General features: G+C 34.5%; 1 protein-coding gene across 8 annotated transcripts in view; it reads left to right on the top strand.

Annotated features, from left to right (window-relative positions):
* ABCC9 (ATP binding cassette subfamily C member 9) overlaps positions 1–26,834 on the top strand; it is a 149,626-nt gene that overhangs the window by 66,400 nt on the left and 56,392 nt on the right. For 6 of the 8 annotated variants that reach the window (XM_055318744.1, XM_055318743.1, XM_055318739.1 and 3 more), the window contains 6 exons: positions 582–654; positions 1,553–1,658; positions 10,872–10,910; positions 12,181–12,282; positions 14,079–14,163; positions 15,629–15,709. In XM_055318744.1, coding sequence (XP_055174719.1) covers positions 582–654; positions 1,553–1,658; positions 10,872–10,910; positions 12,181–12,282; positions 14,079–14,163; positions 15,629–15,709 — 486 coding nt within the window. The remainder of the gene's footprint in view (positions 1–581; positions 655–1,552; positions 1,659–10,871; positions 10,911–12,180; positions 12,283–14,078; positions 14,164–15,628; positions 15,710–26,834) is intronic. The other 2 variants (XM_055318746.1, XM_055318745.1) reach the window with 2 other exon arrangements.

Raw genomic sequence — 26,834 nt, 5'->3', positions numbered from 1 at the left:
GGTTGTTGAGGTTTATCCTACCAAGATATGTTATCTCATTTCTGTTATTCCTATCTTCCTTTTTATTCTTTCTTTTAACTTCACTGAATAGAGATAAATCCACACAGTTCAGGGAACTCCTTTATTACAAAACCTTCCTCATTGGTAACAGTCGTTTTGTTGGAATAATTTGTCATTATTTTTGCGCTATACCTAGCATCACCAGGATTCTGGGAATTGCCCAGCAGTGAGAAAGTAATCAAAGTTGGGGTTAGTTTGAAAAATATTTGGGACGATTGCTTTTTAAGAATGCTCACATGAAAATGGTCTAGTAATCCCAAATTTTCAGAGAAAATTATAATTTTTAGCCTTTTTATAATATCACTAATTCCAAGAACCTCCTTTCACTTGCACTCTTTTTTCTTTATTTACACCTCTCAATAGCTACAACTCTAAATTAGAATTTCACCACTGTGTGTTCTACCTTGTACTGAACGTCTTTCAGTGTTCTAAAGAGAAAATGTATTTTAATTGGAATTATTCTTTTAACACCAACTATAGGCATAATTTTATATCTTAATTTATATGTTCTTCTTATCTAGGTCACAAATGGTTACTTTTCATGGGGCAGTGGTTTAGCTACATTATCTAATATAGATATTCGAATTCCAACAGGTAAGAGTTATTTGTTACTCGTTTTTTAAATTGATAATTATTAAATACATTGATTTCCAAGATAATTGATCTTAGTTTTAAAAATACTTTTTAAACATTATAAATGTTATTTTTAGTTGTTTACTTGCACCATGCAGCTCACAAGCCACTGTATCATTGTAGGAAATGATTGGAAATGCTAAGACTTGCCTTTTGCTACAGAGTGCTTAGACATTTGGACTAGCTATTTACTGTCCAAATAAACTATTATCAGTTCATTTGCTGATTTGTCCTTTTAAATAATGGGATAGTTGATTTTTTGTTTTGCTTGAGAAAGAATTTTAAAATTATATAAAATTTATTTTCTATCCCTGAAGACAACTAAAGTTTTCAAGATATTTAAGGCTCAAATTCCCAATAATTTTTATTTGAGATGTCTAGATAATTGAATCAAAATACATTTTTGATCTGGCCTGATAGCCAATAGGTTGGGATTTTTCTATTTAAATGCATATAAAGGTAAGAAACTGGAGAAGATGTCTTAATACCAGCCCAAATCCCTTTAATCCCAATTATCAATTTTAGTCAAAACTGCCTTCTTCTCCTGAATGACTTGAGTAATAAAATTAAAACTAATTGAGATTATGTTGGCATTTTTTTCATTGTTCTTTTCATTAATGTCAGATATTTTCATAGTTGGAAACAGTAAAGAAAGACCTATATCTTTTAATTTTTCTCCCCTTTCTCAAAAAAACTTGTGTATCAGAAAAAGAAGTTATACCAAATATATACGTTATTGTTAGAGACCGAATGTGGACCATTGATTTTGAAACATCAGCCTTTCTAAATATATTTTGCTTTTATCTTACTAAAAGGATTCCATGTGCTCCTGCTATTATCCTTTGTTTAATTTCTCTAGGTCAACTGACCATGATTGTAGGCCAGGTGGGATGTGGGAAGTCTTCTCTTCTCCTTGCTATCCTTGGGGAGATGCAGACACTAGAAGGCAAAGTTTATTGGAGCAAGTATGTATATTTTTAATTGGTTTCTATTGCTCTGTCATACATCTGATGATCTTCCAAGGGAAAAAATTAGAACAATAGATTCCTAGGTTAGGAATCTGAGGATCCCCTCTGAAATTGGTACAGCTTTTTAGTGGAAACCTTAAATGTCATAAATTTAAAATTACAAAACAGTTTCTCACAGATGTTTAAAATAGTATAAACTAGTATGATTCGGATTGTAAAGATAAAATTTCAAAGTTAGATGAGTAACATTCAAAGAAATAACTTAAAAGTTCATCCTGTATTAAAAGAAGTTATGGAAAACTGACATATTCAGAAAGCTTAAATGCAAACAACTGTAATGGTTCAGTGCTCAGCAAAGAAATACCAAATAATTTTTTCCAAAATCTTCATAGGGGGCTGAGAAATAAGTCATTTGTTTTCACACCTAATTTAAAGTGGACACTAGAAGTATCTATTAAGAGGGATATGGGTAGGTCAGAGTAGTATGTTGCTGTCACCATAAGGCATGAAAAAAGAGATATCTAGCATGGGGCTTCTTCTGAATATTTGAATGATTGGCTTGCGGTCTTCAAAGGACATTGCAGTAATAAAGTGACTTAGAATATTATATAATTGTGCAATAAAGAGTTAATCCTGTTTATTTAGGACCTACCTAGTAGATTCCCCATAAACATTATGTGAAGAAATTTGCTACAGCTTATCTAAGAATTGGACTGTAGACCAGTGGTTCCAAACCAGGTGTGGTTTTGCTCCCAGGGAAGATATTTTTGGTTGTCACGTTGGGAAAATAGGCTGCTTCTGATCTGATTGGTAGAGGCTAGGAATGTTGCTTAATATCCTGCAATGCACAAGACTCTCCCCACCACACACAACAAGGAATCACTGGCCCCAAATGTCATTTATGCAGAGGTTAGGAAATCTTGCTCTAGATCTATAGATGTTTGCTAATATTTTGTACCTACCATTATGAGCTCTACTGTTGCTTACTCTGCTGTTTATATGGACAGTTATGTCTCAAGAATGAATAAAGACTATTTAAGGGCATTTTTAGAATAGTTTCGATGTTAAACTCCAATTAAGAGAAGGAAATATGTGGATGTGAAATTCGAATTGGAAGATCCTATATTTGGTATCATGGGTGAAAGAAGAAAACTGAGAATTTTTGAGTGCACATTTTATTCCTGGTGGGCCAACCTAAAAGAACGTAGTCATAAAACTGTCTAGTAAATATCCAGAAGAGAGCTTGGTAAATAATTGCTACCTGCAGTTGGCTTCATGACAAGTTCTTACTGATCACAAAGGTCAGGTACCAAGCATCTGCCCTGCCACTATCTCCTTCCATCTTGGATCACTCAGGGTTTTGAAAAACAGATTTACTTGATTAAATTATACTTTGTGACATGTATGACCATAATCAAGTTGTTTGGATTTTATTTTTACTTTGTTTCACTGTCATTAAAACAGAGAGGAAGAATGGGAAACAGTGGCAGGAGAAACTTGAGATTTTATTTTCAGACCTCTGGGATGTTCTTCTAATCTAGTTTCTCTAGCATTATTTAAGATTCCACTTGAGCCAGATCGACCTCCAATCTTATCATTAATAATCTTTATTATTTTGTTAGTGGATAGATAAATGATATGAGACATAGTAAGGTATTTTACATAATCTAGTATTTATATTTTTTTGTATTCTTGAACAAGATATCCTATCTCATTTCATAAAGATAGTGAATTATTTTACTTAAAATACCAGAGTATGGGGCACCTGGGTGGCTCAGTTGGTTGGGCATCTGACTCTTGATTTCAGTTCAGGTCATTATCTTGACTTGGTATGAGCTCCGCATCAGGCTCCATGATCAGTGGGGAGTCTGCCTGTCCATCTCCCTCTTCCCATTTGCTCTCTCTCTTTGTCTGTCTCATAAATAAATAAATAAATAAATAAATAAATAAATAAATAAATGCTTAAAAAATAGCATAGTATAACAGAGCTTGAAAAATAAAGGTAAAGCTATCCATAAAAAATAAGATTTAAATAATTTGAGAAATGACTAGGTAGCAATGGAAACACTGGGGTCCTTCATATTTATAAAATGTAGAGCACAGATTCCACTCTGAGCTTCATGAAAACTAGGCAAAGATGAAACTAGAGATAAAAATATACACATACTCAATAGAGGTTAAGAAATCTTTGTTACGGCACACCTGGGTAGCTCAGTGGTTGAGCGTCTGCCTTTGGCTCAGGGCATGATCCCAGAGTCCTGGGATAGAGTCCTGCATCGGGCGTCCTGCATGGAGCCTGCTTCTCCCTCTGCCTGTGTCTCTGCCTCTCTCTGTGTGTCTCTCATGAATAAATAAATAAAGTTTTTTTTTAAAAAAAATATTTTTTTATGAACCCTAACAAGAAAAGCTAATAAAGATTGTATCTTAGAGATGGAGCCAATAAGAGGAAGGTATATGAAAGGATTTAAGATAATTCTAAGGATTAATAAAATCCTCATAATTTAAAAATAATCTTTGTATGAACACTTGCCTTCATAGACAATAATCCCATTTCTTAATGGCAAAAGGACTGAGATTTTCTTCAAATAATGTTTGTGTAGGCTTCGAGACACAACTTAAAACTAAGCCTCTAAGAGAGTGAATAAGCTAACACAAATTCTTTTTTTTTTAACTACAAGGATTATTGAATTTTCTACCATGGTATATTTAATATCTGATAAAATACATTTTTAGATCAGAAATATTCAGAAAATACTGACGTTCTTTTAAAGAGTTATTTGTAATTACTCTTCATTCCATGAGAGGCTGTTGTGCCTAATCCAATAAGGAAAGGCATAGAAATGTTATTAGAGAAAAGCTAACTTAGAAATGATCAATATTGATAGGTTGATGATGTCCCAATGCTAAGAAGTACATTACTTCAGCAGACTGAATTGTTTGATATATTCAGAAGCTCAAAAAAACCCACAACACCCCAATAAACTAAATGTTAGCTTAAGGCATCAAGTGCCTTGCTGTCATTATTTCCCCATTGCATGTATTCCTGATTGCACGAATTGTATTTTTAAATATGTTTTTATAGACTGGCATGAGTGAAGTCCAATAAAGTACTTTGCCCTATTAGAGCAATACATATTTACTTTAGGTGGGAAAGAAGGTACTGCTGCTTGCCCCAGGACACATCTACATGGGTAGAACCAGGTACACAAAGACCTCTATAGATGTTTCTTTGGAAATGGTTACCTTTGACCTAGTCTGCCATGTTGTAGTCCCAAAAGAGAAAGGTGAGAGAGATGAGGAAAGGACTAAAAAATTATTCAAAATTGTCAGAATGCCAGGGTTTTTACTCCTGCATCTGGGTGTGTTCGATTTTGTTGAAAAGCAAATGTTTTGGGGTGCCTGGGTGTTAACAGTTGCTTAAGCATCTGACTCTTGGTTTTGACTCAAGTGATGATCTCAGAGTTGTGGGATCCAGCCTTGCATCCAGCTCTGTGCTCAGTGTGGAGTCTACTTCAAGAGTCTGTAGCCCTCTCCCTCTCCCCTCCTCTCTAAAATAAAGAAATACATCTTAAAGAAAAGAAAGGAAAGGAAAGGAAGAGAAGAGAAGAGAGAGAAAAAGAGAAAGAGAGAAAGAAAGAAAGAAAGAAAGAAAGAAAGAAAGAAAGAAAGAAAGAAAGAAAGAAGAAAGGAAAGAAAGAAAGAAAGAAAGAAAGAAAGAAAGAAAAAGAAAGAAAGAAAAAGAAGAAAGAAAGAAAGAAAGAAAGAAAGAAAGAAAGAAAGAAAGAAAGAAAGAAAGAAAAAGAAAGAAAATGTTCTGCCTGAGTGAATTTGTCCTTTATCATTGTCTTGAAAAACAATAGTTCCTACTGACATCTTAGGAGCCAGAACCAAACTGCTCTATCTAGTGGGTGGTTCCAGTGAGAGAGTCTAGAATGTGTAATAAACTGTGGTAATCATGCAAAACATAGACATCATTTATTTTTGTTTTCCCTTTCTTTTTTTTTTTTTTTTAAAGATTTTATTTTTATTTAATTATGAGAGACACACAGAGAAAGAGAGAGGCAGAGACACAGGCAGAGAGAAGCAGGCTCCATGCAGGGAGCCCGATGTGGGACTCGATCCTGGGTCTCCAGGATCACACCCTGGGCCGAAGGCAGGTGCTAAACTGCTGAGCCACCCAGGGATCCCCCTCAATAAAAATTGTTTTTTTTTTTTTTTTTTATAAATTAATTTTTATTGGTGTTCAATTTACCAACATACAGAATAACACCCAGTGCTCATCCCGTCAAGTGTCTTTCTTTTTCTTTCCCTTTTACCTAGGCCATCAACCATCCTCCTATTGGGCCCCATATCTTCTAATGTCTTGGTATAATCAGTTTTGTAACAGTGGTTCAGATATTCTAAGACAGGTGCACAGAGAAGTTCCTTTTCATGTGACCCTGCCTGAAGGAATAATAACGCATTGAGTCAGTTTTCCTGGGTTAGATATAATACAGCATGTTTGTGTCCACATCTAGCTCCCATTATTCTAAATTTTAGCTTGCAAAAGTCACTCTTTCCCATTGTATACTTAAAGTTGTGAGCTACCAAGTATAATTTTTACTCTTGAAGGAAAACACACACAAATTCTGCATGCAGAAGGGAAATCTTATGCCATTTTCCAGAAGAGGATTTTCCATCTGACCTTTTTGTTTTCTCTTGTTTTCCATTGCTGTTCACTGCCACAGCGAATGGTGGAGGATGGGTCTGGACATGGACCTGGTGATTTTATGTAATCAAATGAGATCTGATGTTAGAAGGCAGAGACAATTCTGTTTATTTTGGAAGATAAAAATAGTCCTCCACAATTGAATTTTATTAAACATATAGCTGTGAGAAGGTTGTAGAGGTGGTCTCTAGAAGTTAAAGACTATAATAATACTCATGGGAAATGAGAATCGGTTTTTTTTTATTTGTTCATGAAGATGTCTACCTACAAATGGAACCCTATCTACTTTATCTTTCTGACTCTAGTACTAGTATATCTTTGACATGCAAATCACTGTGTCAGTTGCTGGGGGAAAATAACTGAGCAAAAGAAGTCAGGCTCTGTTATCATGAAGCTTACTGCTTAGCAGGGAAGGACGCAAAGCAGTAAGAAAATATTTTCACGGGATCCCTGGGTGGCGCAGTGGTTTGGCGCCTGCCTTTGGCCCAGGGCGTGATCCTGGAGACCCGGGATCGAATCCCACGTCGGGCTCCTGGTGCATGGAGCCTGCTTCTCCCTCTGCCTGTGTCTCTGCCTCTCTCTCTCTCTGACTGTCATAAATAAATAAAAAAATTAAAAAAAAAGAAAATATTTTCACAAGTAATTCTTTGGTTAAGTTTTTATAAATGCCAGGAAGAAGAAGTACAGGGCTTTATAAGAACAAATAATAGGTAACCTAACTGGGTTGAGTCTGTGGGGGTCAACAAGACTTTTTTAGGGCAATGCATAAATGAATGATACTTGAATTTATATTTTAAGGATAAACCAAAATTGAGTCAAAAAAGTAAGGAGCTGCAATATAAGTGGAGCTAGAAGGTGGGGAAGGATTCTCCTTCAGTCTTTCTGAGGTCTGCTATGAGATCCTCTTCCTTTACATGGCCCTTAATTTATACCTTTGACTTCAGTTCTTCTCTATTAGAAAAACACCAATGTACATTTTTGGCCAAGATCTTTCTTCTGAAGACCTCATAGCTCCTCCAAAAAGTCCTATATAAGCTGCATATTGAACACATTCAAACTGAGCTTATATCCCTCATGTCTCCAATACCTACTTCTCTGTGTCTTGGCAAGGGTGTGTCCCTATCTACTGAAATCAGTTGGTGTGTGCCCAAGTCAGAGCTCAGAGGTTCAACTTAGATTCTTCTCTCTCCATTGCCCATACAATCCAACCAATCACTTTTCTTATGTCTGTCCTTAACATTTCTACACCTCTTTTAATTTGCCTAGTTCAGAAGAATTCCATGTGTGAACAGAACTACTCACTGTCATAACTCCCTCACCTTTCTTCCTACTGTTATGACATGAAAATCTAATTACCTCTTGCTGATAGTTTTTTTAATTGACTGGCCAAAGCATACAAGAAATTTTCCAAAGACCTTTGTATATTATACCAGGAACTTTCATGATCTGGTCCCTGTCTAACTTTTTAAGTGTGTATCCTGCCATAGCCTGACCCTTACTATTGTGCTCCAGTAACTCTGAACTGCAGGTATTTCTCAAATGCGACCACTTCCTCTGTAATGCCCTTCTTCGGATTGTTAGCTTCACTTTTTTTCCAGTGTCAACTTAGAGATCATCTCTTTGACAAAGCCGCCTCTTATTCTCCTAGGTAGTTTGAAATGTGCTTCTCTTCTAGTCCCTCTGCATTCTGTTTAAGTGGATGGTCTCCTTAATAGACTGAGGTACCCTATATCCAAAGCATGTTGTCTTTTTCTCTTTATCTGCTTTACATCTAGTCCAGCCCCTGGCTCTTTTCTATTTTTTATTTGTGGAAAAACATCACTCTCCCATCTCTGTCTCTCTGTCTCTCTCTGTGTGTCTCTCTCTTGTCTCTATCTTTCTAATCTAAACCCAGAGCCCCTTCCAGCTACTACTCTAGCCTCTTACTTCTGTAGATTAAAAAAAAAAAACTTCACTCATTCTTTCCAGTTCCTCTTATTCTCCTCTTGCCGTAGCTCACTGTACCCTGATTTTTACCTCTGCCACTCTACTGAAACTATTCTTATTAAGTCACATCGGTGACATCCTAGTTTTTAAATTCATTGGCTACTTTTTGATCATTATGTTACTTAATATCCTGGCCACTTGACATTGTTGTTCATACTTTTTTCCTTCAAAAGATCACCTTGCTTAGTTTCCACTCACAGTTGAGTTGACCTCAGTACACTTGTCTGCTTCTCGTGGTACTTTTTTGTAGATTTCTCTTCCTTAGCCATTCATTAAATAGTGATGTTTTCCAGGTCCTGACTTTGTCCGCTTCTTCTCTGTCTCTGTATTTATTCGCCAGGCAATCAGATAGCTTTTTATGACTTTAGGTCTGTCTGGTTTTTACCTGTGTTCTATTATGAGGTCATTTATTGACTTTTCACTAATAAAGTATGGATTCCAAAGCCCTTGGTATCTAAGGCATATATCAGGAGGGAAAATCACCACAAAGTCTTCATTTATTTACCAGATTTCTTTCATGAGTTTCAACTTCTCCAATCATTCAGATATCCCTTGGGCACCTCAAACTGAATGTGTCTGCTGTTGAATTTGCTATCTTCCCCTAACATACGCACTTCCTCATCTGTGTTCTCCACCCACAACTTCTTCTTCTCCTCCATCCCCTCCCATCTTGTCTATCACACAATTCTAGGTATCTCTGAAGGTATCCACTTCTCTTCATCATTCACTGTTACCTGAATTCAAAGCACTGCCTTCAGATCTCCACAACCACTGTGGTCTCTCAGTCTAGTCTTGCTCCCTCCAATTCTTTTGTTACATTCTGCGAGTGTATTTCTAAACTGAACCTCTCTCTCTGTCTCATTTAAACCTTTTCACTGTTTTTATGTAGTTCTGAAGACAAGTTCAAACTACGTAAAAATGGTTTATGAACCCTTTCACTATCTGGCTGTGCATGTTTTTTAAGTTCACTACATACCTTTCTTCATTTGCCATTTACACCCACATTTTAGCCATGCCGAATTTACATCAGTTCTCGTAAGACTACCGTAACTCAGGGCCATCCAGTATGTGTTTTTACGCGGTCTTGAAATGGTCTTCATCTTTACTTCATCTAGACCACTCTTACTCCTCTGGCAGCAACTCTGCTGTGTACACTGGCTTGCCAAACATGGATTGGGTGTTCTTTACTGAGGGAGGTAATCAATAAATACTTTAAAATTGATACTGGATAAATATAGTTGGAATCTAACCAATAGTAATTGAAAAAAATTGATGGTGTCCAGTTTGGGCTGACATCTTCAAATGTTTGATGAGCATTTCCACACATCTAATTCGCACTTCCAGCTGGATGGCCAGTAGGCAAATTAATCCACTAATTTCTGCCATATTCCTGCTTCTTTTCTTCTGTTTTCCATTTTCCTCAAATTAACTAAAACCATTGAGGTCATTCATTGGCTTTTTACTATTAAAAATTCAAATTTCTTGATATCTAAAGCATATTTATGGAACTATCACTTGGGAAATGGTATATTTCATTATTTTTTGTGAGCAACCTAAGTCAGGGAATAATCATTATTGAGAGGGAATTTTTAGTCCGAGATTGTTTTTTCCTGCTGCCATTAACCATATCAAGATGTCATTAGCAATGTGCATGCTGAAAATTGTATCATTAATAGCTCAAAGCTAAATATCACCAGGCAGCATACTTAGGTATATTTTCTCCATAAAAGTATATGATGCTTTCCAAAACCAAATTGGGTCTATTTTTTTGAGTCTCACTGGACTTTAATTTTATGTGTGGTTTTTGAATTTAGGTCTTTCAGAATGATGGAATTCAACTACATTATTAAAATTCAGAACTGTAAATGAATAAGTCTACAGATGTTTTTTTCCCATAACATAGATATACCTAAATGTTTTTAGACAAACATCTGTTTATACATAAATCAGATCAAACAATAATTAATTACTCCCAAATGTTGCAGTTTGACCTTTTGTACATGTCTGTCTTTTTCACCAATTCCTTAAAGGCCAGGCTGTGTCTAAACTTTTTAAGTTTAAAGCCCCTAATAGGTTCTTCCTTTCATGTTGTAGGGTAGTTAATTAGGAATTTAAATCGATTTAATTTGAATTTTAAAGGTAGGGAGACCTTGGAGGTACCAAATCCTTACACAGACTAGGAAACTATTCTAGGAAGATTACCTAAACTGACACAGCTAGTTGGAACAGAGTTGGGGTAGAACCCAGATCACTGTATGAACCTAGATTTTGTATGTAAATAGAACAGTGCTATCTGTCTTTTGGAAGCTTACTAAGTAATTCTTTCCTAGCTGATAAAGACATAAAAGAAAATTATTATCTGTCTAGTTTGTCTTTGAAATTAATATCAAAAACCATTTGGGAAATATAGCTATTTAATGTGTTCACTGTTTATTTTATTTCTTACCTGATGTATGCACACATTCATTCTATATTTATATTTCATAATTAATGAACATTGTTTGCCATACTTGCAGTGTAAATGAATCTGAACCTTCTTTTGAAGCAACCAGAAGGTATTATTTCTATTTTAATCTGCATTTAATAAGAATAACTTTGTTCCTCAGACTTTACTTAATACTCAATCTCTTACTCCTGGTTATTTTATTCATTCTGATGATGTACGAAGTTAGTTATTAAAATGTACAACATATTTCTAATAGCAGTGGTTCCCAACATTTATAGGCTGTTTGAGTTGAAACTCAAACTGTTCTTAATCAATTGGTTTTGGGATTTCATAGAATAAAAATGCAAGAATATGTATATTATTTATAAGTTAAACAGTGATGGGGTCTTTCCATGAGCTAGAGATAGGAAGACCACGGAGGAGGGGAAGTAGACATGTCAAAAGTTGGGAACCACTGTTTTGCTGCACATATGTTATTTAAGAGACTACTAGCATATTGTGTATTATCGTGTCTTTTAAACTTCTAAGACATAATGTTTCAGGATGATCACTGAGCATTTCTAATTATCCTTTTTTTTAACCTTACTATCTTTTAACCTTAATTCCTTAATTAGTACTTACAGATCATGAACTAACAGTGGAAGTGTGACTTTTAAACTGACTCCTTTGCTACCCCAATCCCATCATCTTCTTTATCTTCAGCTCACATCCATTTTCCTGGTTATTGCAAATTAAAGTCTGATGTATAGACATCTGGTAGAATTTGCAAGCCAAAAAAAAAAAAAGTGGGGAGAAGGAAGAGGTTATAATTCCTAAAAAATAAATGGTTTCAATATGGTTTGAAATATGTAGTTTTTAAATGTATAGTTATTTCAGTATTGAAATGGACTCCTCAATATATTATTCTATTTTGAAATAATTATTACCTTAAAGTATATTAATGTGCTTAAGTCACAGACACAGTACAAATTCATGTCTATTTCTAAGGTCTGCATATAAATTAATAGTTATATAAAATACTTTTAATATGAAGTAAAATATATGTGTCTATCAAAGAGAATGTGTTGCTATTAATCTTTTAATTATTTTAAAATTATAGTCATTTTAGAAAATAAATGTTCAGCTTATTTAAACACTTCTTTAGCATAGCAAAATCAAATTGCACATTGGGAAACATTTTGATTAAATTCTAATCCTTTTAATTTAGGTGAAATACTTAACCAACAAATAATAAGGTTGGTGGTTATTAAAATGCTCTTTTTTAGAAGCTTTCCATTTCTGTTTATCAACTTTTATTTTCCTCAGTTTTACTAAAATACACATACAACACAACACCATTGTATGATTTTGGTATTTTGTTTTTCTTTTCCATTTTCCAGTAGGAACAGATACTCTGTGGCTTATGCAGCTCAAAAGCCTTGGCTATTAAATGCTACAGTAGAAGAAAATATTACCTTTGGAAGTCCTTTCAACAAGCAGAGGTAATTTGGAATGTATAAAATTTAGATCTAAAATGAGCAACTATTTCTAATCCTTATGTCAGCCCATCCTATACATTTATTGAGAACAACGTGGACACCAAAACTAAAAGCCAAAATGGAATTGGGGGGGGTGCAGAGGGTTACTGAGGTTGTTGGTGAGTAGAAGGAAAATCCAAGGAGCAGAAGGAAAGTGATCTGTGGAAAGAAGAGGAAGAATATGGGATCTGACAGCTCTAGTTACTGAGAATAGCCAGAATTGGCCATCTTTCAACCATCTTTAAATACCACCAGAGTAGACAAGCCATAAAAGACTCTCAACTCTAGGAAACAAACTGAGGGTTGCTGGAGGGAGGGAGTGGGGTCATAGGGTAGCTGGGCGATGGGCATTAAGGAGGGCACTTGATGTAATGAGCACTGGGTGTTATATACAACTGATGAATCACTAAACTCTACCTCTGAAACTAGTTATACTCCATATGTTAATTAACTGAATTTAAATAAATAAATAACTAAATAAATAAATAAATAACACCCTGGTGATAGTCATGTACAAAAGAATGACCCTTTCCTGAAGCCATTCTTTCAAGGTTGGGTCTTAAAACCCTAACCCAAGACTTGAAAGTTAAGGAGAGTTAGGTCAGAGGAGAGGCATGAGGAGGGGAAGGAAGTATGGGAGGAAAAACCTGAGTTACATGGGATCATTCTCATGGGAACTGGGGAACAAACCAGTCAAAAAAGGATTTATGTGTATTGACAGTGATGAACTAGATTATAAATAAAAGCTGAGATGATGTAGTGGAGTGCCTTAAACACCAACTGGATAGAATTCAGTGCATTCTGGGGAAGCACAGAAAGTTTTAGAAAGAGAAATAACAAAGGAAATGTGATGTGGAATCTGGAACTGTAATGGCAGATACATACAGGATGATTCTCAATTCAGAGCAAGGAGACATTTTAGATGTTTGTTGAAATAATGGTCTAGGCATGCAATGTCCATTGCCATGCTTGGAAGGGCAGAAATAGAAAAGAAGAAATAGAAATAGAAAAAAAAGAAAAGGTTGGCAAAAAACCATTCTAGGATAAGAATGGAAAAATAAGAGCAAGAAGAAGCAGAGGGATTACTCAAGAATGACTTTTGAATGTTTTAAGACTAGATTGAGAAAATGAAACTATGGATATTTTCCCCAGCATTCCCTATCCCCATGCTTCCCTATACCTCCAATTTATCATTTCCAGTCCCAGCCTTAGATCTATTTGAGTATTGTCAATCCTCAACACCTTCCATATCCTCCCTTCAGCATGCACAGACACCCACCCACAACCAGTGTTTCAGCTCTCGTGAGCCTTCTGTTGTCCCTGAGATCCACCATGACCTTTTCACCTTCATGCAGTTTCTGAAGCTTTCTTTCCCTCATTTTCTTCCCAGCAAATTATAGCTTATCCTCTGGATACAGCTTATGTGTCATCTCCTTTGCAGAGTCATCACTAATTTCTTAGAGTCGTCAGCCATTTCTTTCTATGTATCTTAGGAGCATTTGTTACCTCTGCTGTAGCACTTAAGGAGATCCATTTTATGATATATTTCTCTATCAGTCTTCTGCTCCATTTAGTAGTTTTATAAGAGTGGGAATCAATATCTAATTATCTTTGTATCCACAAACCTACTGTAGAGGCTAGTATGTATTAAATTGTTCAGTAAATGTTGTATTTCGGCTTCCAAGATATTGAACTTGGGACTTAATTTATGGGCAGTATATTAATAGTGATCTAAAAATTCAAAATAATTTCTCCCAAAGGTACAAAGCTGTTACAGATGCCTGTTCTCTTCAACCAGATATTGACTTACTACCTTTTGGAGACCAAACTGAAATTGGAGAGAGGGTGAGCTATGTATATAGTTTAATTAAACAATAAATAAAAATCTAGAAAAGTTTCCTGAGTGTCTTTAATAATAATATTATTATTTAATAATAATAATATTTTGACCATTATAGATTTTTTTAAATTTTTTTATTTATTTATGATAGTCACACAGAGAGAGAGAGAGAGAGAGAGGCAGAGACACAGGCAGAGGGAGAAGCAGGCTCCATGCACCGGGAGCCCGACGTGGGATTCGATCCCGAGTCTCCAGGATCGCGCCCTGGGCCAAAGGCAGGCGCCAAACCGCTGCGCCACCCAGGGATCCCTGACCATTATAGATTTTAAGTACTGGGAAAACGTTTTATGCGTTATCTATTTTTACAGCAATTTTTTAATATAGGTGTCATCATTATCTGCATATTGCTACTGAGGAAACTAAGTTGAGAAAGGTTGAAGAACTTGCCCAGTTATTGATACAGCTAGGATTTGTCTGACTCTGTAGTCTGTGCTCTTAATGGCTATTCTTGATTGCAGCACAGTATAGTACTTAAGAGCATGGACTTAACTTCTCTGAGCTTTAGTTTCCTTGTCTGTAAAGGGAATGATACCTATATCATTGGTGTTGGAACAACTGCTATAAGGAATAAAAGAATTAAGGGATTTAAAGGCATTTACACAAGCCTAGCACATACTACACACTCCATATAGTTTAAAAATTTTTGTAATTAGTACTCAATTATATAAAAGTATTTTGCTATATAATCTTGTTGAACATAATTGGTAATATCAAATTTAAGAGGTATATGTTAAACTACAGACATAATTCACAAAACTGGTAAAAATTTTGGAGTTACTTTCAGTGTTTAGTACTCGCCATGTGTATGGTTATTATGCCTTTGTACAGCAGAGCTGTCTATCAGAATAAAAAAAGGATTAGTGCTACCAATCAAAAATTATCTCAATATTATAATTGTGAAGTATTGACCACTAGACAGTTTCATTTTATCTTACCAATATTATCACAATTTAATTGCTGAGTGAAATGAGTAAATCTGAGAAAGACAGTTTTCATATGATTTCACTCATATGTGGAATATAAGAAACAGCACAGAGGATCACAGGGAAAAGGAGGAAAAACTGGATGGGAAATCATCAGAGCAGGAGAAAAACCAAAAGAGACTCTTAACTACAGCAAACAAACTGAAGGTTGCTGGAGAGAAGGTGGGTAGGGGATTGGGGTAATTGATGGACATTCAGGAGGGCACTTGATTTGATGAGCACTGAGTGTTACATGCAACTGTTAAATCATTGAACACTATGTCTGAAACTAATGATATGCTATATGTTAGCTAATTGAATTTAAATAAAAAATAAATTACCATTAATTTAAGATTTTTTAAAAAAGTTCATATTTTAAAGAGAATTTTTAACCAGTAGATTATTTACTATTAGAAAGAGTGGATGTTTACAGCTATTTCTCCTCTAGGGCATCAACCTGAGTGGGGGTCAGAGGCAAAGAATCTGTGTGGCACGAGCTCTCTATCAAAATACCAACATTGTCTTTTTGGTGAGAATATGACCTTTATTTCTACCTCATTTTTCCCTCTGGGCAAATGAACCTTTAAAGAGACAAGTCAAGTAACTGAAGGAAAGACAGTTTAACTTCTGAAATCATTAGGAATATAAAGGAAACAAAATCCCATAGTACAAACCAGAGGATCATATACAGTTGAGAGTTGGGGTATCCAAAAGACTTAGGTGCCCTAAAGAGTTGCATATATGAGTTTTATAACCATGAGATTCATTAACAGAAAAGTCTGTATGGTGTTGGATCAACTGGACAGGATCATATATCTTCTTTTTTCTATTTGCTGATAAAGAAAGAAGGACTAAAAAATGTACCCCTGGTGGCTGTAGGAGTAAGTAAGCATAGTACTCCATTCCAATGGTGTGCAATTCAGGCTGTGCATAAGCTTTGACTGTGAACCTTTTAAACTATAGAAATTTTGGTACCACCCTCAACCTACCAAATTTATAAGAGCAGAGTCTAGAATCTGAGTTGTAAAGAAGCTCCATGAATGATTCTCATATATATCCTGGGAAAAAACAAACAAACAAAAAACTTTGTTCTTCCTATGTATCCACAAACAGAATTTGATGATTATGTTGATTATGAATTTTGCTCCAAAAATTGCTCCTGCTGGATCTTCCAGCAGGAGATAGCCAAAATAACTTAACTTACAAGTATGTATATTAGAGACTAGCAGACTATGTAAATTCATCTTTCCTCTGCCTTCTCCTATGTGCAGTTATTAACCATTTATAAATCTAGTTTCTAGACTTTCTTTAGAGTTTTCACTCTATCTAATATCTAGAAACTCTTCAAAAAGTAGGTTGGTTTTGGAGTTTCCCACTAAATTTGGATCTATTCCTGGGGATAGGAGTAGAATTTGGACATACTGGAAATTCACTTCAGGTTAATCTCCCTAAGAATACTTGTCCCCAAAATTTTCCAGGAAAATGCACCATTAAAACCATAGCAGGATCTAGCAGTCACTTATGTAGTTGTAAATCCCTTTCATAGTGGATATACCCACAACTGAATTTTGGGATCAGTTAATGGCTGAACCACCTGAAGAAATCTGAAAGACACCAAGGTTCTCTGGGTTTAGTATTCCATCCCTCTTTATTCTGTTCATTGGTTTCAATTCAATAACCTTTACTTATTTCAATTGTAGAGTAATAGAATTCAAAGAAGTCATAGGGTTAACTTATTGTAGATTTTCATCCATTCATTATAGGATTATTTTTACATCACCTCTAACAGCTTTTTGATGACTCTCTCTGAAGACAAACTGCTTAACTTCAAAGTGCTCTTTTCCTTGTTGGTTAGTGTAGAAGTCTCTTTTTTTTTGAGTGTATAAGTTTCTTATTGCTCTCATAACAAATTACCATAATTGGTGATTTAAATAATATGTACAATGTGATGGTTCTGAAGGTTAGAAGTCCAAAGTGGATCTCATAGAGTGAAAAATCCATGTCAGTAGGGCTGTGTTCTCTTCTGGAGGCTTGAGGGGAAGTCCATTTCCTTGCCTTTTCCAACTTCTAGAGGCAGCACACAATCTTTGGCTCATGGCTGCCTTCTTTCGTCCTCAAAGCCAGCAACTTTCTATCTGACCATTTTTACTAGTCACATCTTCCTCTCTTCACAGCTGGGAAAGTTCTCTGCTCTTAAGGATTCATGTAATTAGCTTGGAACTATCTAGATTATCCTGAATAATTTTCCAATCTCAAGGTCTTTAATCTTAATCACATGTGTAAAGTCCCATTTACTATGTAAGATGGTAACATATTTACAGGTTCTGGAAATTAGGTCTTGAACAGCTTTGGGAGCCATTATTCTGCTTCCCATGGATAGCTCTTATTGGAAAGTTATTATGTGATTACAATTTGCTTCTGTGGGTTTTTCATTAATTGGATTTCCTTCTGCTTCTACAGCAGCATATATTTCCTTTATGCAGCTATATTCAACATTAACAGTATTTCCACAACTTCCCTCGATTTACTTTTCTCTAAGCCAAGTAAGCTTAATATTTTAATTCTTCCACAAAATATAATTTCTATAACTTTTCTTAGTCTTGGATGTAATAGTGTATATCAGAGTCCCTTTGAAAAAGTGTGTCCTGGATGCATTCTGATCAGCTCAGATAACCTTGAAATTATTGAATCTTATGATCTAAATATTATATGTACTTCATTGCAACCTGAAATTGAATATTTTAGCAGCAAAAAAAAATACTTTTGATGTGTTTTAATAGTTATCTCAAAATGATATCTTACACTTCCATTGTTTCAAATTAACAAAGCACTCTGAACCACAATATTACCCCAATTGATTCTTATGAGTGTGCTGTGAGGGTAGATGGTATCCTTATGTTAGATGAAGAAACGTATATATAGAGTGCTTTACCCAAGGACTAATGACCAGTGAGTGAGTGGCAAAATCTGGGATAGGACAGCATGTCTGTTGAGTATTGTTTTTCTGATCAGCTAAGATTCTCTAAAATATATAATACTGTCAAGTCACTACCTATAGTGTCCTATTTTCCCCTTCCTTTTGCCTCTCCCCCCTTACGTTCTTTCCTTCTTACCTTCCTCTTCTCCATCCTCCATCTCTCTATTTCCTTTCCCTTCCTTCCCCCCTACTTTTCCATCCATTAATATCTAGTGAATATCCTCAGTGGTATCTTCTGTGCTGGGTAGGGCAAACAAAGGAGAAAAGAACATTACTACAATTTTTAAGGATCTTGGACAAATAATTACTTGGGTGTTACGTTTTGTTATAATTACACTTTATCACATCAGCTTTTATACAATATCAAAGCCAAATGGAAACATCTTAATAATGTATCAAGTATATTAGTTATTTTTGAAGCCTTACGTCATCTAAAAATGTGCTGTGTGTATCAGTGAATATATTTATAAGCTATTTCCAAAAGTATATCCATGCAAAGCATATACTACTTACACATATTCACTGAACATAGGAAGAATATATTATAGTTAGAACTGAATGTATATAAAAATAAATAATATGCTCTTGAAAATGAAGAATTATTTATTCATTGAATTGGTCTTTTGACTTGCTTTCTTTAAAAGAAGTATCTCCCCAAAATGTTCATATACAAACTGAATCTTAAAGAATGAATGATTCCCAAACCATTAAACCTAGATTTTTATTAAGTTGTATAAAAGATTACATTTGATTATAACACCAAAAGGCTCCATAATGAAGCTATGGCATATAAATGATAGCAACCATCCTTTTTTTTTTTCAAGATTTTTTTTTATTTGTTTGAGAGAGAGAGAGAGCATAAGCAGAGGGAGGGACAGGGGGAGAAGCAGACTCCACACTGAGCAGGGAGGAGAAATGCTGGACCCAGCAGGATCATGACCTAAGCCAAAGGCAGACACTTAACCAACTGAGCCACCCAGGCACCCCGATAACAACCATTCATAAAAGCTTTTTATGATAGGCATGATTCTAATTTTATGATAGTCTTTGGGATCAAAGATTTTATGATTTTTATAATAGGCATTATTTAATCACATAGTTCGCTTTTTTTTACATAGTTCACTTAATTCTCAGAACAATCCTGTTAAGTTTTGCTGCATCATCATCATCATCATTATTATTATTACTGCTATTTGTGGATGAAGATACTGAGGCTTTGGGGAATAATGTACTCGAAGTAACACAGATAGTAATAGGGAAGCAAGCATACAAACCCAGATGGCCCAATTTCATAGTCTGTATTCTTAGCCACTGCACTCTTCCTTATTAAGAGATTCCTGGAAGTCACTAACCTCTCACTGTGATGCTTAAAAGGGATTAGCAAAATATTAATCTACCGTGACTTTATTTATAAGAAAATAATAATATAACACTTCTAAAACACTTTACAGAGACTTTCGGAACACGGTTTTATTTGATCTTTGCAGTAATTTTATGTGCTGACAAGTCGCTTTATTATCCCCATTTTGCAAATGAAATAACCGAGTTTGAAAAACTATTCAGCATCAGAGAGGTAGAGTCATGACTAAAATTTGAGCCACTTAGAGACTATGGACTTTCCATTATGCCTTACTATCTGACAAATTTAAAGTCAGGCTTTTCTAGAAAACCAAACTGAATGATCAAAAGCCCATTTCCAATTCATGTCCTATTTCTGTGTGAAAAATTTTCAGAATTATTTGGAATAGTTTTGTCCATATCACAAGGGATTCTTAGGGTTTTTTTGGAATCAGAGGCAGTGAATTATTTCAGAAACAATCAGGTTACCTCTACAATAATTACCTCAATTTTGAAAATCAGTGATCTGCTGGTAGCTTTGGTCATTATATCTTGCTGCTTTATTGGAAATGGAGAGAGAGAAAAACCTTTGTTAGTATAACCCTAATACTGGTGATATTTTTCCACTTCTGTGGAAACATTGCTTTATCCCACATCACTTTCTATTGATACCTGAACTCTCCCTTTTAAAGTAATTCTTAAGTTCCATTTTAACTTCTCTGTTGAAAGAAATTCCATATATTGGCAGTTGGTCTCAATTACTCATCCAAAATCTAACAATTAGAAAATTCAAATAGGAGTTTCTTCTTGTTATAAAAAGAAGCTAAATGACAAGTAGAAGCTGATATCCAGGGGATCCCTGGGTGGCGCAGCGGTTTGGCGCTTGCCTTTGGCCCAGGGCGCGATCCTGGAGACCCGGGATCGAATCCCACATCGGGCTCCCGGTGCATGGAGCCTGCTTCTCCCTCTGCCTGTGTCTCTGCCTCTCTCTCTCTCCCTCTGTGACTATCATAAATAAATAAAAATTAAAAAAAAGAAGCTGATATCCATGATCATTCAAAAAAAGAAACTCACTGGATGGTAGTAGAAAGGTAATTCAGTGTCCTATAAATACTTCCTCTTGGAACATTTCAGAAATAATTAATGTTCATTAAGATGCTCCAGAGGTTCTGAAAGATTTTGAAATATCTCCTTATGTCATCCAAAAGAATTTCAGGACAATCAAGATAATTATGTCATTAAGCCTATTTTGTTTAATTATCATGTTTAAAGTATATATACATGCACATTAAGATATGTATGTGTATATATGTCTGTGTATAATGATAATATTACATTGTCCAAAATGATGCATGATTTAAATAAATGAAGTTACAGTAGACATGTCTCTGTTGTTAAATTTATTCCCATAAAAGCTGTTTGAAGATATTAATTATATTGCTCCTTTATTCATCACTATGAAATCGGTAGACTGGTTTTATTAAAGCTATTGTAATTTTAAATCACGCTTTAACTATTCTAAATGCCTTGCTATATTTATTTTTCATAAGGCTTCTTCTAAATACTTTTATAAAACCATCTTGCTTATAAGTTCTGTTGATGGAGGCAGAGTGATGGAGACTTTTGTGAAATTATTGAGTTAATTGTATCACTAGCATAATGACCACATAGATGCATTTATTCTAACTTTGAGATATTAATGTGTCTCAATAAAAATTGCTTTTATTTTTCAGTGTCCAGATAATTAGCCAATGCAATTTATCTGTATATACACTGTGATTGTGCTTACTCAATTGTTTAGAAATTCTTCCTCCAGTTATAATTTATAAATATGTCAATTACGTAACCTAAGTGTAGTAGAATGAGTAGACTTTGTTTTTGATCCCATAAGATAAAGTAAAAATTTGTTTCATATTGCATGTATGGTGAAACAACAAAGAACTAGGTATGATGAAGGAAACACTTAGAAATTCCTTTTTCACTGTTCCGCTCTTCCCAATTCTCTACCAGAAACCCCTACTATTTTCTACTTCTTTGCTCCTGAGTTTCTCTCATTCCCATTATGATGTTGTGTTATAATAATTCTAATTGGTGATTATGTATCTGTTCACCATCCTCTCTGCATGTCAATTGCTTTTTTAATTCATTGTTTTCTGGAAACATTCCAGTTTTCTTTAGTAGTTTCTAGTTTTCTTCTTCTCAGGATTCCAAACCATCAAGCATCTACTATGATGCTGTATATAAAAATAAAATATGTGTTGAAATAATGAACAGGAATATCATCACCAATTAATATAATTTTTATATTTTTAAATTTTTTTCAATTAATACAATTTGCTAAATTATTTTCTAAATGTCTTAATCACTTGGTACATAAAAATTTCCTTTCTTCCCAAGACAGTTGTTGCCAGTTCAGTGGTAGGTATGATATTTTTGCAGTTACTACTATTAATACTGATAATATAATAATAGCTGTTATTTATTTAGTGTCTATTATTTATCTGGTACTATACTAAGTACTTTATTTATATTATCTCATTGAATCTAATATTTTTATGCCTCTTTACCTTGAAAAATATATTTTCAAGTCCTCGAGTATATCTACAATAACTGTTTAAAAGGCTATTAATTCTTATATCTGAGTCATCTTGAGTCATAGTTTCTACTGACTGCTTTTTCTCTTGACTATGGCCCAGACTTTCCCATTACTTTATGTATTTGTTAATTTTTTTCTGTATCCCGAATATTGTAGGTAATATATTGTAGAGCCTCTAAATACTTATATTTTCCTATGATGATTGTTGATTTGTTCTACCAAAAGTAGTTAACTTGGCTAGAGTTAGATTCCCCCTTAAATTTCTTTTTTTATTGAAGTATATTTGACAAAGAAAATATATTTGAAACATACATGATAATTTGATAAATATATACATATGAGAGGATTCCCAGCCTTGAGTTAATTAATACATCCATTACCTTACATATTTACATTTTTGAGGGGAATGAGAACACATGAATTCTGCTCTCTTAGCAAATTCTAGTTTTATAATACACTATTACCTACTGTAGTCACCATGTTATACCTTAGATCGTTAGACCTTATTCATCTCATAACTGAAAGTTTGTATTCTTTTACCAACTTCTCCCTATTGCCCCCAGACCCTGTCAACTATCATTCTATTCTGTGTTTCTAGAGTTTGGCTTTTTAAATTTAGATTCCACACAGAAGTGATAGCATGCAGTATTTATCTTTCTCTGTCTTACTTCACATAGCGTAATGTCCTACAAGTGCATACATGTTATTGCAAATGTCAGAGTATTCTTTCTCATGGCTGAATAATACTCGAGTGTGTCTGTATGTGAGAGAGAAAGAAAGAGCAAGAGAAGCACATTTTCTTTATCTATTCATCCATCTTTGATAGAAACATATGTTGTTCCCATACTTTGGCTATTGTGAATAATGCTGTAGTGAACATGGGAGTATTTCTTTGAGATAATGGATTTCATTTCCTTTGGATATATATGAAGAAGTGGGATGATATTGTAGTTCTAGTTTTAGTTTTTTGAGGGACCTACACTGTTCTCCATAGTGGCTGCATAAGTTTACATTCCCATCAGAAGTATACAAATGTTCCCTTTTGTTTCACATCCTCACTAGCTTGTATTTTTATTAATAGACTTTCTAAGAGGTATGAAGGGATACTTTATTGTGGTTTTGATTTGATCTTTCCTAATGACTAGTGATGTTGAACATGTACCTGTTGGTCATTTTTATGGCTTTGGAAATTGTCTGTTTAGGTTCTTTGCTCATTTTTAAATTGGGTCATTTGGGCTTTTTAGCTATTGAATTGTAAAAGTTCTTTGTATGTTTGTAATATTAACTCCTTATGGATATGTAGTTTCAAATATTTTACTTCGTTCTATAGTTGCGCTGCAGAGCTTTTTAGTTTGATGTAATCCCACTTGTTTATTTTTGCTTTTGTTGCCTTTGCTTTTGATGTCAAATCCAAAAAAATCATTGCCAAGACCAATGTCAGAGTGCTTACTACTTATGTTTTTTCTGTTATGGTTTCAGATTTTGCTTTAAGTCCTTCATCCATTTTGAGTTGATTTCTGTGTATGGTGTTAAGGTGGTAGGCCAGTTTCATTCAAATTTTTGCTTATGATTTTCCCAACAAAACTTATTGAAGAAACTGTCCTTCTGTCATGGTATATTCTTGGCTCCTTTGTCAAAAATGAATTGACTATATATGCACGGATTTATTTCTGCGCTTTCTGTTCTGTTCCATTAATTTGTGTGTCAGTTTTTATGCCAATATCATACTGTTTTGATTAATATAGCTTTGTAATATAGTTTATAATCAAGAAATGTGATGTCTTCAGCTTTGTTGTTTCTCAGGATTTTTATTTTATTTATTTATTTATTTATTTATTTATTCATTTATTTATTCATTTATTTATTGCTATTTGGGGTCTTTTGTAATTCCATACAAATTTTAGGATTTTTTTTTATTTTCTTAAAAGATTTTATTTATTTACTCATGAGATACAGATTGAGAGAGAGAGAGAGGCATAGACGCAGGCAGAGGGAGAAGCAGGCCCCATGTAGGGATCCTGACGTAGGATTCGATCCCGGGTCTCCAGGATCAGGCTCTGGGCCAAAGGCAGCGCTAAACTGCTGAGCCACCTGGGCTGCCCAAGGATTTTTTTTTTTCTATTCTGTGAAAAATACTATTGGAATTTTGCTAAGGATTACACTGAATCTATAGATTACTTTAGATAGTTGGACATATTAACAATATTAATTCTTACAGTTTATGAACACAAGAATATTTTTCCATCTGTTCCTCTTTAATTTTTTCACCAATTTCCTCAGTGTAAAGATATTCATCTCCTTGATTAAATTCATTTTAGGTACTTTAATCTTTTTGAGTAATTGTAAATGGTATCGTTTTCTTAATTTCCCTTCTATAGTTCATTCTTAGTGTACAGAAATGCAAATAATTTTCATGTATCAACTTTATATCCTATAATTCACTTATTCTAACAGTTTTTGGTGGATTTGTACATGTAATATTTTTCATCTGCAAACAGAGGTTTTACTTCTTCCTTTTTTGGTTTGAATGACTTTTATTTCTTTTACTTGCCTCTTTGTTCTGGCTAAGACTTCTAGCACTGTGCTGCATAAAAGTGGTGAGAGTGGATATCTTTGTCTCCTTCCTGATCTTACTAGAAAAGTTTTCAACTGCTCACCATTGAAAATGACTTTAGTTGTGGGGTTGTCATATGTGGCTTTCGTTATGTTGTGATGCATATCTTCTATATCCAAATTTTTGAAGTTTTTATCATGAAAGGATGTTGATTTTTGTCAAGTGTGTTTTCTACACCTATTGAGATGATTTATGATTTTAATTCCTCATTTAATTCCTCATTTTGTTAATGTGATATATCACATTGATTTGCATATGATGAACCATCCTTGTGTCCCAGGAATAAATCCCACTTAATCATGATGTGTATTCTTTTTAATGTACTGTTGAATTCGGTTTGTTAATGTTTTGTAGAGGATTTTTACGTCTACATTCATCAAGGATATTGGTCTGTACTTTTCTAACATCTTTGCTTTTGGTATCAGGGTAATGCTGGTATTTTCTGTATTTTATTTTATTTCTGTCTAAATCATCTGTCCATTGTTGAAGGTAGAGTATTGAAGTCCTATTATTATTGTGTTGCTGTCTATTTTTCCCTTCAGATCTATCAACATTTGCTTTACATATTTAAATGTAAATATGTAAATACAATGCCGGGTACGTATTTAAATTTTTTGTTATCTTTTGATAAATTGATCTCCTCATTATAAAATGAACTTTATTTCTTGTTACAGTCTTTGGTTTAAAACCTATGTATCTCATATAAGTATAGCTTATCTTCTGGCCTGCAAAGTTTCTGCTGAAAAATCTTATATGCTTATGGGGATTTCCTTATAAGTAGCAAGTTGTTTTTCTCTTGTTGTTTTTAAGATTCTTTTTTTGTCTAACTTTTGACGATTCCATTTTAATGGGCCTAGTTTGGCTGTCTTTCAGTTTGTCATTTTTTTTTTTTTGGTACTTTTGGGGTTTTCTGGAACTGGATGTATGTTTCTTTCCCCAGGTAGGGGAAATTTCCAGCCATTATTTCTTTGAATAAGCTTTTTGCCCCTTTCTTTCACTTCTCCTTCTGGGACCCGTATAATGAATATATTGCTCCTCTCAATTGTGTCCTATGAGTCTGTTAAGATATCTTCAGTCTTTTTCATTCTTTTTTCTTTTTGTTCTTCTGACTGGATTAATTTCACTGTCCTGTCTTTCAATTCACTGATCCTTTATTCTTCCTGATCTAGCTATTTGTTGAAGCCCTCTATTGAAATTGTCAGTTCAACTATTCTATTCTTAGTTCTATAATTTCTGTTTGGTACTTTTTAATATTTTATGCCTTAAATTACTATTATTATAGTATTAATCATATTAATATTGATGTTAATATTATATATTATGTTAAAATTCTCACTTTATTCATGCATGTGCCTGTTAACAGCTGCTTTTTTGTTTCTTATATTTCTGTGGGACTTACCAATGTAAGCCCCATTGGCTTTCAAAGCGAAGCGATTTGGGGGGCCTGTCCCCCAAATAACAGCCATAAAAGTTGGGTAGCAGCCATAAAGGTTGGGGCACTAGATGTATGGTCCCAATCCTTCACTCCTCAGAGAGAAGATGGGAGTTAGGATTCCCTCCAATTGTATGGTGTTGTGCAGAGGGTGAGGTTTGTGGTAAGAGTGCATCTCACTTTCCTATCTTTTAGATGGGGTATTTTCTTAGTTTCTCAATGTGTAGAAGTCACTCAACTAGTTTCTGGATTTGTCTCGGAGAGAATTGCTCTGTGTATAGCTGCATAGGCAGAGCACCCATGGGGAAGGGAAATTTAGGAGCCTCCTATGTTGCCATCTTGGCCTGGAGTCTGTCTGTTTATATTATCTAAGTTTCAACTACTGGAATTATTTTTTATTCTTTCTTTGGTCTATTGTTAAAGGTTGTCAAGAGGTGTTGTTTTTTGAGCTTGAATGTTCTGTATAATAATCCAGACCACTTGGGATATTGTTATTTACTTTTTAAATAATTTTAAAGTGAAAGAGAAAAATAAAAGCTTCACTTTTAATTTTCTACCTTTTCTCAACAATTTAAACATATATAGAGTCTGTTTTTTTAATTATTTATTTGTTCATGAGAGACACACAGAGAGAGGCAGAGATATAGGCAGAAGGACAAGCAGGCTCCTTGAGGGGATCCCAATGTGAGACTCCATC

Source organism: Nyctereutes procyonoides, unplaced genomic scaffold (assembly GCF_905146905.1).
Source record: "Nyctereutes procyonoides isolate TBG_1078 unplaced genomic scaffold, NYPRO_anot_genome, whole genome shotgun sequence".
Classification (NCBI taxonomy): domain Eukaryota; kingdom Metazoa; phylum Chordata; class Mammalia; order Carnivora; family Canidae; genus Nyctereutes; species Nyctereutes procyonoides.
The sequence above is the reverse complement of the archived record's forward strand: the minus strand, read 5'-3'. Positions and strand labels throughout refer to the sequence as shown.